The sequence below is a fragment of the Ahaetulla prasina genome, chromosome 3 (genome assembly GCF_028640845.1).
Source record: "Ahaetulla prasina isolate Xishuangbanna chromosome 3, ASM2864084v1, whole genome shotgun sequence".
NCBI lineage: Eukaryota > Metazoa > Chordata > Lepidosauria > Squamata > Colubridae > Ahaetulla > Ahaetulla prasina.
The window spans coordinates 120,849,500-120,862,308 of NC_080541.1; the positions used below are offsets into that span (position 1 = coordinate 120,849,500).

General features: G+C 36.0%; 1 protein-coding gene across 2 annotated transcripts in view; it reads right to left on the bottom strand.

Annotated features, from left to right (window-relative positions):
* Window positions 1-816: 816 nt before the first annotated feature.
* The window catches only part of RC3H1 (ring finger and CCCH-type domains 1), a 71,058-nt gene continuing 59,065 nt past the window's right edge, over window positions 817-12,809 (bottom strand). The window contains exons 18-20 of one of the 2 annotated variants that reach the window (XM_058178510.1): window positions 11,950-12,120; window positions 11,254-11,360; window positions 817-9,542 (exon numbers count right to left, since the gene is read on the bottom strand). In XM_058178510.1, the coding sequence (XP_058034493.1) occupies window positions 9,392-9,542; window positions 11,254-11,360; window positions 11,950-12,120 (429 nt within the window). In that variant the 3' untranslated portion in view covers window positions 817-9,391. The remainder of the gene's footprint in view (window positions 9,543-11,253; window positions 11,361-11,949; window positions 12,121-12,809) is intronic. The other variant, XM_058178511.1, reaches the window with a different exon arrangement.

Below are 12,809 nucleotides of genomic sequence, written 5' to 3' on the forward strand. Positions count from 1 at the left end.
AAATTATAGATAAGGCCAGAATTACTCACGAATATATTCTTCCCTCCATGAATTAGCTTGCGCCAAATTCATTGTTTTGTCCGAGACAAAAAACCAGGAAGTCCCGCCTCCTATTTATAGTCTCTGCAGATGTCACTGCATGACAATTATGACTTGGCTTTGTCCCAACTCTTCCGCTGCTGCGCACGCCGATCAAGCCTTCGTAACCTTGCGTCCCTCCAAAACTGTTCTTGGGGCGTTGCCAAATCAGAAGAAAGCCCGGGAGAATCAGGCCCCGCCGGCCCCTCCCTCTGAGTGGGTGCCAGGGAGGGAGAGGGCTCAAGAGAAGCAGGGCTTGCCAGGTCTTCTCCCTCATTTTCTGAATCATCCGAGTCCAGGAGTCTGGGTCCAGGAACCTGGGTCACAACAAATCCTCTCCAGAAATAACAGCTGTGCTAACCCCAAATGTCATCTGCAACTTGCTTAAACAGGTGGAAGCCATACAACTTTTTGTCCAGCATTAACTGGCATGCCAATTGTCCTCCTACCTGAATCAGGAGGCCCCGATGATTGAACTGAATTGAATTGAATGGTTGAACTGCTACAGGGTGCTCTAGAAGGGGCAGCCTTTGGAGAAGAATTGGAAGCTTCAATTAATCCAGAATGTGAATGCCGGCTTCCCATTACCATGAATTATTATAGGTAGTACTTTGCCATAGTAAACTCTGGGCAGAATCTCTTCTTGCACAGCTCATGGGACTTGGATAAAGCTGCCAGCCTTTCCTATAGGCTTACCTATATTATGGAATGTTATCCAAAGGCTCAGAAAACATTATATTCTTGCATGCAAAAAGTCTCTATAAACATTTGTTTCTATGAGCTTTTGGTTCCAGCTGACTGGCATGCGGGGCTTTTCCAAGCATCTGTTTGTTTTTATCTTTTAAATTATTGTTATTGTGTATTGGTTTGTTTTACCCTGTTGTACATTGCCCAAAACCTAACCCTATTCAACTTCTATCTGTTGGTTATCTACAGTCAATCCCCAAAATTGAAAGGATTAGAAGAATTGTTTTTCTTTTGTATACCTACAGTTCATATGAGCCTTGAAACTAGATATAGGAGCTAAGAGCCCAAGGTAATTCCAAAAAGGAACCAGGAGCAAGAAAACATTTTATCATCTATCACAGTAACTGTTTTAAAGTCAAATTTTGCTCTCTCCCCTTAGTTGTCCTAGCCTGGTTATTTTTCCTGCTTTATAACTCATATTAGTGGCTCTCAGATGGACAGTATTGGTTACACTAAGTGTAAAACAAGCAAAAAGCTACAAACTCTGTTATCTTTACCTGTTCTAGTGAAAAACCTGTTTTTTCATGAAAGGAACTCAGTTAATGATTACTCCTTCAGCAACCATTCAAAGTTTGATGGTGCAGAACAAGTGGTATGGTTCTTTAAGGTTCTGACTGTCTCATTACCTCCAGGGTCATGAGATTACAATCTGGATCTTGGCAACTGGCTTACCCTTACAATGGCTGCAGTGTCCTGTGGTCACGTGATCATTATTTGCAACCTTTTCTGGCAGTTTCCCATAAGCAAAGTCAGCAGGCAAGCTGGCAAGGAAGGTTCCAAATCGCTTCTCAGAGTTGCTTCTGCCACTTTTTCTCCTGAGAAGTCCAGCTAGGAAGTAAAAGATCTCAGGGATCCTATACTCTGTAGCATGTTCCCACACCAGCACCCACCCTGCCTGCGCTCTGTAGGGCACATTTGTCCAGCCATACTCATACCACACCAGCGCACCCTTCCAAACCTGGAACAGTCATTCCTCAGTATATTTCATACATATACTGAGAATAACATTAAATACCAAGCAGAAGGAAGGCAAAGGCCAGAGAAAAGGAATAAACATTTTATAATACTAACCAACAGATAAATCTAAGCAAATTCACAAAATCACCCACACCTTTTACTTAGTATCTTGGAATCTTTATTATCATCAGCATCACCCTAGACTAATTCTTTTTTTCTTTTCTTTATTTTTTTTTTGTTAAATATACCTCCGCAGGGCACAATCACATACAATCAATACGATTGGTAAATTACATGAGCTCTATCCCAAGCATAATGCACCAAAATGTCAAAAAAGTTATTAAAAAAAATGAACTCCACCCAAAAAGGTGATAATGACTTAAGAATGTCTCGGGGAGACTGGTACAATCCTAAAAAGACCAAAGGAAACTTGGCTTAACACCCCCCCCCGCCCCAAACCATAAAGAATGCACATACAGAGAGAGAAATCCCACAACTGGAAATGACAGGAGATTTTGGAGGAGGGAGAATAATGTATGTCAAGTTGGCTGAATAAAAATAAGGAGCAAAATCCAGATTGCTGACTGCCAATCCTTGAAAACTAATAAAAAAAAACAAAAAACTAAAGTTGCCTTCAAGGAAAAGGGTTCATGGTTAGCAACAAGGCTGCTTACATAGCAAGCAGAGACTGCAAGGCAATTGTAAACTCACAACAGACAGCAGAGAAACCCTTTAGAGGGTTGTGCAGGATTAGAACTGAAGGCTGCCGAGACAGCTGGCCAAACCGACAATTTTCATTAGGTCTGCCCATCCTGCTCTCCACCTCTGTCCCTCCCTTTGAATGGCTAACTTGGAAAGAGTGCCTTATGCAAATCCAGCTGTGGGATTCTGATCCAGTTACACAATCTGGTTTTGGATGCCAAAGACTTGTGAGTATTGTCTGCTACAACAAACTAACATTAACAACAAGAGAGCACAGAGGTGGTCTTCTTGCACATATCCCACACTTTTGGAGGGATTTGTGTGGAAGACATTCCTACTACAATTGTGCCTGAAGTCACTTTTAACATACACAAAAGCAAACAAATTTTGTTTACAGCAAACACCAATATGCCACAGGATTTTGTTTTTATAAAATATATATATATGTATACATTTAACATTAGCATACCTAGTACTTTTAATTTTCAGAGAGAAGGATGCACTTTGGTGTGTTCTTTTAGACTCCTCCCTTCAGTATGTTATGTCTTCAGACAAGATACTTTTTATTTGTGAAAAAAGCATCAGGCAGCCATATGTAACATGCAGGCAAGTAATATTAGATACTAGAATAGAAGCTCTGCAGCCACTGAATGGTAACTATAGCTATTCAAGACACTATCAACACAATGAAGGTTCACTGTTCCAAATTTTAAAATGTCAAAATGCAATTGTCCCAGCTATAACATTTCATTTTGGGTATTCACTACTGTATCCAACACAACATAGAAATCTCATTGCAAATTTTATAAAAGGAGAATGGCACTTCTTGGTGTTATACTGAGCGTACCTACATAGCCTTATTAATCTTGCGACAAATACCAATCTCTGGACTGTTTTGATGAAAAAAGACACTGTCTAATATCTGAATATTGCACAATAGATCTTAGAAAAAACGGAGCTACTTTTTTGTGTGCAAGGTGAACTTCAAACGACACCTAATTAAGATTTATAATTTTAGGGTGATATCTGTTCTGTAGCAAAAAAAAAAAAGGTTAAATCATGCTTCCACAAAAAGATGTAAGTAGTTTCTATTCATGTTCCATAATTGCATCATGAGGAATTGGTCTATAGGCTAAGGCAATCTGCAATTTTATAACTGCTGTTTTTTATTGTGTGTATTATGATGAAACAAGTAGGTATTGTTTACTTGTGATATGTTCCACACTGAAATAGGAGGCCTGGACAAGGGAACTCTAGTAGTGTCATTTGAATAATTATATCTAATGTGAAACCATGATTTAGTACTACGAGAATGAACTTCAGCTGTGTTTTCGTTAAATGCATTTCATTTCTCTTCTGGACATGAAATAAGATTACTTCTGCATTTGATTCACCATATTGTCTGATTAGGTGGTTAAACTGTGCTTCATTTTATCACTGTTTGAAACAAACAAACTTTATGAATTATTTTGAAATTAATACAAAAAGTTATCTAGGTTTAGATGACATGGTAATTTGTACTAAATCTAAAACAAAATATTGTGAACTCTTAGCTATTCTAGGGGAAACATAAATGCTCAGTGCTCACAGCAGCTCATTCTAGTCACATCAAATTACAGCTTAGGGTGGGATTTTTTGGGTGTGTGTGTCAAATATTGATGACATTTCAAGTGCTTCCCTGTTTGTATCAAGTGTCCTTTCCAGCCAAATCAGTTCAGAGACTGGATATGTAATATGAATCCATGTTACTGACAACACTATTAGTGAGAATTTAAAAAGAAAATTCTATTAAAATTCTCACTCATATTAGTAAATGACATCACAAGGTGTGATAGCAAAACACACAAAGTAAATAGCTTATCTGGATAGGATTGTCATAATCTGGAGAAGTTTTTGCCCATCCTTTTTAGTATTTTGAGATGGATAAGAAGTAGGCACCTGCATGACTTCCAAATCAGTTCTTCAACTACTTGTCTCCCACATCCCCACAAATTGCTGTACAGTAAAGCAGGTGTCCTGTTCATAATAACAGCAAGATTTGAGAGCAAATGAGAGATCTGAGGCTGGAGCCAAAACGTCAAACGACATCCTGGCAAATATAGTTCAAGACTTGCAGTTCATAATTAATGTAACACTGGAAGCAGGAAGCATAATTGGAGGATGTTCTCTCTGGGACTATTTGCTTTAATAAAATCCATGCTTACCAAGTGGACAAAATTAGGAAACAAGAATGCTTTTTGATTACATTATGTTGCTGAGATCGTGGATGTGTTTTGTGATTCCTATCCAGAGAAATTTCTGTACAGGTTTGGAAAAGCAGACAATGGGTTACTATTTGTTGTGTTTCCAAGCAACAGTGCAACGTATTTTCCACAGCCAAATGTAAAGAAACAACTTACTTGACTATGGAAACATATTAGACTGATGGTGCTATTTCAGAATCTCTCTCCAGTTTCTTTCAAGTTTCCTCATACTTACTTCTAGTACAGTTCAATAGAAAATTTCAAGCAGGAACAGTGAAAATAAACAATGTTTCTTCTAAAAACACTTTTTGTACATTATAAATCTAAGTGTGTTGGGACAACATTCACATATCTTTTTAAAAGGTAAAATAATTAAGGTAAATGGCTGCAAATGTAATGATGCTTAATGTAGCACTTCTGAATTGAGCTAATAAGTCATCATCATAGAATGCATTTTGTAAGACTTGACAGTCAAGAATTTTTATATCTATTTACCACTGTTAAGGTTTGAAAACATAAAAGATTTTCAATCCAAACTGGCTATTGTAGTAAAATGATTAGAAAAAAAATAGAAAGAAAAAACAACAACAATCAAACCAAGAGTAAAGCACAAGTCTTTGGCTCTCCTTAAGTGAATAGGGTATTTTCCATATTTATACAGACCCCTCATTTGCCTACAAGTAGGGGCAATACCACATTTATGCATCACTGAGTAATAACACCATAAGGAAATGCAACTTCATAGAAGTTATTGGGTACTCAAATTCATCTGAATGCTCTATTTTGAGGCAACATGCTGTTACCTGGTGCATGAAAGAGGGAGGGTGATGGGAACATACAAAGGAGGGATGTAGAGACAAGAAGCAGAAATTTAAAAAGCAATGTTCAAATGGATCTGGCAGGTCCTAATTAGCCAAACACATTTAATCTGGAAGTCTGAGTTGCATGCACTGAATTAAGTATTACTGAATTGATATTCTGAAACCTGGGCTTTTGCTTTATTTTTTAAAAAATGACCTAAATCCTTCATAAAACGTGCTTGAGGTTAAATATTTTAGTATCTCTCAAATATTTTTTAAATTTAAGTACACAATACAAGTTTTGCTTATGATGCCATAGCATCCTAGTATAAAGAACAACCTATTTCATACAACTCAGTGTATTCCAGTCAAGTTTAAAATAAAATATGTTTTAAAAAGTAACATACTGCTCTTTATTATGTATAGCAGAGCTGGATGAGAGTGATATTGATATTCTATAGAAAAAAGATATTGATCATAACCATGAATGTCATTCAACAATTCTCAGAAAAATGTATTATAGCTCCACAAGCAGTCTAAATGAAGAGTGAAGGATATTTAAGAGTTCAGTTATGAACATAACACAGCCATGCATATGTATTTGGCTTGTTTCCTCTTTTCTAACGGACAGAAGGCAAATATTTTTCAGGCCTGCAAAAAATCAAAATCTAGAATGTAAAGCTAATGCCAAGGTTCATGAGGATGGCTTTATAAGACGAAAGTGTCGTTGTTTCCACATCAACCTGAATTCTGCTCCCAAATAGAAATTTTATGAGGTTTTAACACATGGGACTTGAAAAAGCTAGTTTTTAAAAAAGACACCTGAGAATACAGTATTATAGATTGTTCTCTATGAAAGTCAGACAGTTCTATACATGCTCATCACTTTAACTCGTCCTCTAGATCCTAAAAAAAGAAAACAGGAAACTAAGCCAAGATCAAAGTGCTCTGCAAAGGTTAAACAGAAACTATTTGTTTATGCATAAAGGGCATTAACCTAGATAGGGCACTGTGCGCAAAGTACAACTACAGGAAAATAATGGGAGGTCTTATTAGCTCAGATTCAAAGCATTTAATTTTATAGCAGAGATTTCTCAATGTTAACAACAGCATATTCCACACACTTTTTTGCCTAGTGCTTTATGAACATATGTACATGTACATATGTAAAATAATCGTATGTACAACATGAAGAATATGCATGTGTACAAAATATGGGCCTATGCATATACAATATCTAGAGGCACAGACGTGCTATAAATGGTCTAAAGAATGGATTAATGTAAGAAGGGATGGTTTTGTAATTACAATCCCAACTCTTCCATACGTATGTCTGATACATATATAGTTAAATGTATGAAAAATGTTCAGTCTTCCCTTTCTTTAGCCAGAAAATTTCCTGTAGGAAACAAGTCTGCTTGGCATATCTCGATGGAAGCCAATTTTTCTGTTATTCCAAGTTGGATTTTCTTTGGAAGAGAACATTTTTAAGAATGGCCTTATATTGGGAATAGTGAGCCTAATTCACTAAAAAGACTTCTTATATTGGAGACATGGCACGAAAAATAATTTATATAAGCAAACTTTCTTTAATTATGCCATGACATTAGTTTACTTCAGAAAGAAAGATAGGAAAGATATAACAGTACATAAAGAACATTAAGTGAGAACCTAAAGAAAAGCAAAGTTTTTCTTTCACTTTCTTCTCTAAGACAGTGAAAGACTGGTTGGTAGTATGAAAAGAAGAAAATGTTCTGTATGATATCAAAAGTGATTTTTTTATACAGAATTAAATAAATCAAAGAAAAGAGAATTAAAATGTCTTTTAAAAGAGAGAGGGAGTGTGTGTATGTATGTGTGTTTTTACATATATGAACACATATACATACACATACATACATACACAAAGACACACCACACAGAGTGCTTCCAAGTCCTGGATGCTATAAAATAGCGGTAATCGTGAGGAAATATCCTTAAATATCTACGTACACAGACACAAAAATGAACATGTGCACGCATGTGCTTATGTGTAAGCACACATGCACATATTTTAGTTTTTTCTTTAAATGAATGCTCAAATCCCAAGTGGGCATTAGTTTTTTGGCCAGCCAAGTTGTGAAATAATGTAAAAATGCAACAACTTGACTTGATAACTATATTAAATAATCAGTACTTGCAAATATCTCTATTTTGACTCTTCCTACTGGTAGGCAACAGGGGGCCTGTATGCTCACAACTTAATTTATTTAAGAATAAAATGGATATAAAAGGATGTTTTAACCTCAATGGATTTTAAGGAAGGAAAGTAATCTAGAACAAGATTAATAAACATTTGCTTTTACCCAACCAAAGCAATACTTCAACTTATTACATAGCCAGTGCATTTTGAAATTTAAAAATGTAATTTATAGAGAAAGGATTCAAGAATTTTCTTCCAGATTTTCCACATATGCACCTTACTTAATGCCAGTAAAATGGAGAGAGGAGGACAAAAGTCAAATTTGCACGCGTGTATATGATCACATCTGCGCATTTTAAGAAATGTGATAAACGAATATGCATTTGCAGAGCTAAGAAGTCTTTTCATTTCATACACACTTGAAAGGTTGCTGTTTCTGTAATGGACTTGCTGAAATTAACATGATTAATTTTTTTCATGTACCATTTTTTTTGTTAAACTCAAAAAACTTGAGTTTCAAAGATTCAGTTTTGCCATGAAAGATAATGCTGACCAATCATGGTATTATTAGCTTTGGATGCAAAATAAACGGGAAGGAGAATATTGTTACAACCAATTTTATGTTTCCCATCATGTATAAAATAGAATTTATCACCTTGCACCTCTGGCAGATTCCAAAATTCTCTTGCATCAGAGAATCTAACGTACCTGCCTCTTCCAAGGATATAGGGTGATACAGAAATTGTAGTTCAGACATGTGAAAGAATATACTAATCTTTGCACCTTTATCCCATCCGAAGACATTTTATACTAGTTTCTAGATTCTGCTTTAATCCAGTTCTTTTTGGTGTGTGTGGGGGTATTTAAGCTTACTTATGCAAATGAAACACTTCTGCTCTATGTCACAAATGCCATAATCAATGCTTCTTAGCCAGTTTATAAAGAATGCATTTCCATTCACTATTAAAATGGAATAACTATTGCTACTCCTTGAAGCTTTTGGTGTCCAATAAAAAAAGTTTGATTTCTAATACAACGGTAAATCCTTCACAATTTTAAATTAACAAAAAGTTACAACAGTATCTGTAAGAGAGGTACAGATTTGGGACAGTTTAGAGTTTTCTCCTCCATCTCAACTCCTTATTTTATTTTTAGAAACCACAAAAAGAAATGGTGAATGAGCTTGTTCTGGTGGGAGAATGAACATCTAGAAAAGTTAATGATACACTGGGTATGTAATAATACCAAAATAAAACAGAAAGCCTATCCCATTAGATCATACAATTAATCAAACAAAGTATGTGTGTCTCTGTGTGTAAAGTGTGTGTGTGTTTGTGTGTGTGTGTACATATATATATGTATATATATATATATATATATATATATATAATATCTGTTTCTTTTAAAGCCCTGGCATTCAAGGCATCCAAAGTTATTAAAATAAAGTTCATTCACAGAACAAAAACAAATTTAATTTGAGTTGTTTGCAGATACTGCTAATTTTCATTTTTTAATTAAAAAATGTGTTAATGTGAACTATGTGCAGGGTTTGTTCCTAGTAGTGGTGTTGTGCACATTGTCTCAGACTTGCTATTGTTGAAGACTTTTGCTCAGCGTCTTTCATCAATCCAAGGATGGGAAAAGGTGACCCCCGACAGAAGTGGAGGGATAGTTTTGTTCCTTCAAGGAGCAGAGGTGGGCGTTGCTCCAGTTCTCTGGGTATCCTGGTCACCTGCTACTGCGTCGGTGTCCTCTGACAAACTCAGAGCTGTAGTTTTGTTTGATAGAAGGCCTATAATTTCTTGGGTTGGGGCAGATCCATTTGGAAGATCACTGTTGAGTAATAAATGTCAAAAAGGAAAAGGAACAATGCAGGGATGGAGGGGGAAAAAAGAAAAAAGATTAACCAAGAAGAGACATTGGATATAATAAAGCTATTTCAGATGGCCCTCTGAATTAGTATGTAGCAGGATCAGTAGGACACTAAACCCTAAGCAAAAATTAATCTCCAACGTTAATAACATTTTTTAAAAATCGTGTTATTTCTGCACTCTGCTAGGAATAATCTAATGTTCATAATACCTTTATCCACTCAGTCTATTATCTTCAGATTAATTCTAAACTGCTAATTTCCAATTTCTAAATTTTCTTCCAGGCCTGGTTGTTTGGACCATGAAACAAGATTTTCTGTCTGGAGAATAATAAATCATCAAAACTGAGATGATCTATAGGTAGAAGATACATTTCCAAAGGGTTCTGCTTGCAGTTTGTGGGTTTCCTTATTTAAATTCACATTCTTCATTAACCACGGAAAGTTGCACCTACAGTACTTGGACATCTCCATCATCATTTGGGACATTCAATAAGTATAAGTAGGATAGAACTGTCTCTAGCACATTATTCTAGTAAGCATGAACAGAAGCAATAATTGGGCAAAGGTAATCTAATATTTATATCTTTGACTGATGGGGCATGAGTGTGCACTTAGTGCACTTACACAACCTATTAAAGATCTGGAAATACAGTAAGATTGGACTGCTCTTTCCAAGAATATTTTTTTGAGCAGTCAAACTGCCCCATTTAAAGCAGCTAGATCAAATAACCATCTCAAAAATCTAAACACCATTAACCTTAGCATGCTGCAATGTGCTTCCCATAGGAGTTTTGGAGGGCTGATACAAAAAAAATCCATATGAGCTGAGACTCTGCCCCTGTGGACAATGGGCCATTGAAACTATAACACACATCCTGTTATACTGCATCTTTTATAAGGACTCATAGGCTCAACTTATAATGCCTTACCTAGTAAAATATCCAGAAAATACTGATCTTTTTTTTACAGGCAAATACTGTTATCATATCAGTATAAAGTAGTTTCTCTGAATGTAGCCAAATTCTGCTGTGATATATGTAAAATTGGACAAATTAATTGCTCATTGTTAATCCACAACCAATCGCAATGTTTGTTATTTATTTTTATTTTTTTACTATTATTGTTTTCATGCTTTTATTTGCTGGACTGTGACTAAAATAAGATTAATTGATTGATTGATATATCTTTGACACATTGTTACATCAATAATTTTTTTAAAAATTGCTTTCCCACCATTGCAAAAACAGAGTTTATCAAACTTGGCACAATGAGCATGTTCTGCTGTGTATCAAGTTATTTTGGCTCAATTTAGAAATTCTTTAAAAGTTAAGCCAGTTCTACATGATTGCACTGTCAATAATATTAAAAGGTGTATTAAATTCATTTTAATTTTAATAGTATTAAAATTCTAAGATTGGTGTGCTGGTTGACTATCAGCACCGATTTGGAGAATATTTTTGGAAGGAACCAGCACTATCACTGAAAGAAACACCTATTGAGAAATGTCAGACATGTGTTGTATGTTCTGACTACTGCCATTTGAAAAACACTGAAACGATTTTAAACACTGGCAGATGAAGTAAAACAATGTAAGTACATGAAATGCAAATAACTGTGCCCTATGTAATACTTAAGTTTGAATTAAATTACCAATAAAAATAATTCTACTACCTGAATGTTAGAGAAAGATCTTCAGGTGGTACTTTGCCTTGCTGTCCATTTTCAGTCTGTTTACCAGCGTTTGCTTTGTTTTTCACATCCAATGAAGACTGGCTCTCCTTGGGAAAGGAAAGACAAATCCATGGTTCACAATGTACTGTAAGTTTGCTTTACAAGTGGGAAGAAATTGTGAAGCACCAAGCCAAGCTCTACATCCATATTCACACAAAAGCTACAAACAAAGGAACATAAGCTGTTTTATTTTATCAGAGACCAAGCTGTTTTATTTTATCAGAGCTAGAAAGCTTTCCAGCACATGTATAAGCAGCAGAGACCAAGGAAGTCTATCACCATGGGCTGGAAAAATCACCATCCCCTTTTCAAATGCCATTTAAAAAGTATTGTGTGCAGATTGTAACATAGTGTGCTTCAGATGCTTAAAAGGATGGATTATTTGCTGTAAATCTGAGTGTTCACAAACTTTCAACTGTGGTAGCTCGCAAAATTAAATTTGTAGAAAAACAAAAACCTATAAGCTACTAGCTCTGAATATTCAAAATAAATAACTCTTGTTCAGAAATGGCGAGAGCAGGTCACACTGCAACTCTCCAAGCAGCAGCAGCAGCAGCAGCAGCAGCAGCAGCAGCAGCAGCAGCAGCAGCAGCAGCAGCAGCAGCATCTTCTCCGCCCACCTTACAAAACACTCACCATGCTTAGTTCCCGGGTTCTCTTCCCGATTTCCCTCTCCACCTGGTGCAGCTCCAAGCTCAGCTGTTCACTTGAAATCATTCCAGGCCACTTAGGTGGTGGCGGTGGGGGCTGTGGTTGGCCTGCCAAAGGGGTCGCTTCCCTCTGCAACAGCAGCCTGTTACTAACCGCCTAAATGCACAAAGCCAAGCACATACACAACTGAACACACAAAATATACCATGCAGACATGGGAATCAGGCCAAAATGCAGGAATATTGCTTGGCTTCTAATGCCCAACATTCTTCTTTATAAAAAAAATGGCTGATTTATTTATACTTTCTATGCTGCTCTTATAGACATGCTCAAAATTATAACACATAAGATATGACAGATGAAGACAAACTTAAATTAGAAATATAATGGCTAAAGTATGCACACTTCTAAGTTTTATAAAACCATACTTTTTATTTTAGAGGAATTTCCTGATGAATTTTGCAATTCTTTTAATGTTTATGAATTCATCAATGATATATTACAATAATTCAGCTTCCATGAAAGACAACAATTTTCTCTTCTTTGCAATGTGGAAGTTTATCTTCTGTAGTATATTCAGTCAAGCAGGCCAACGAAAAGACCCAATAACTTGGCCAGTGCTCACTGCAAACTGACTGTATCCTAGTATGTGCTTCTTGATCTGATTAAGAGTTCTATTGGAGTCCAAACTGTGAAAACACTGATATAAAGATCTCTGCAGAATTTATTTACCGGTATAAATAAGTACTGTAAGGATTTATCTTGTCCACATAGCCATAGCAGTTTGGACACAGTCCCAGTAGCCATCATTAAGCAAGGACCTATGTGAACATAACTAGTGACTT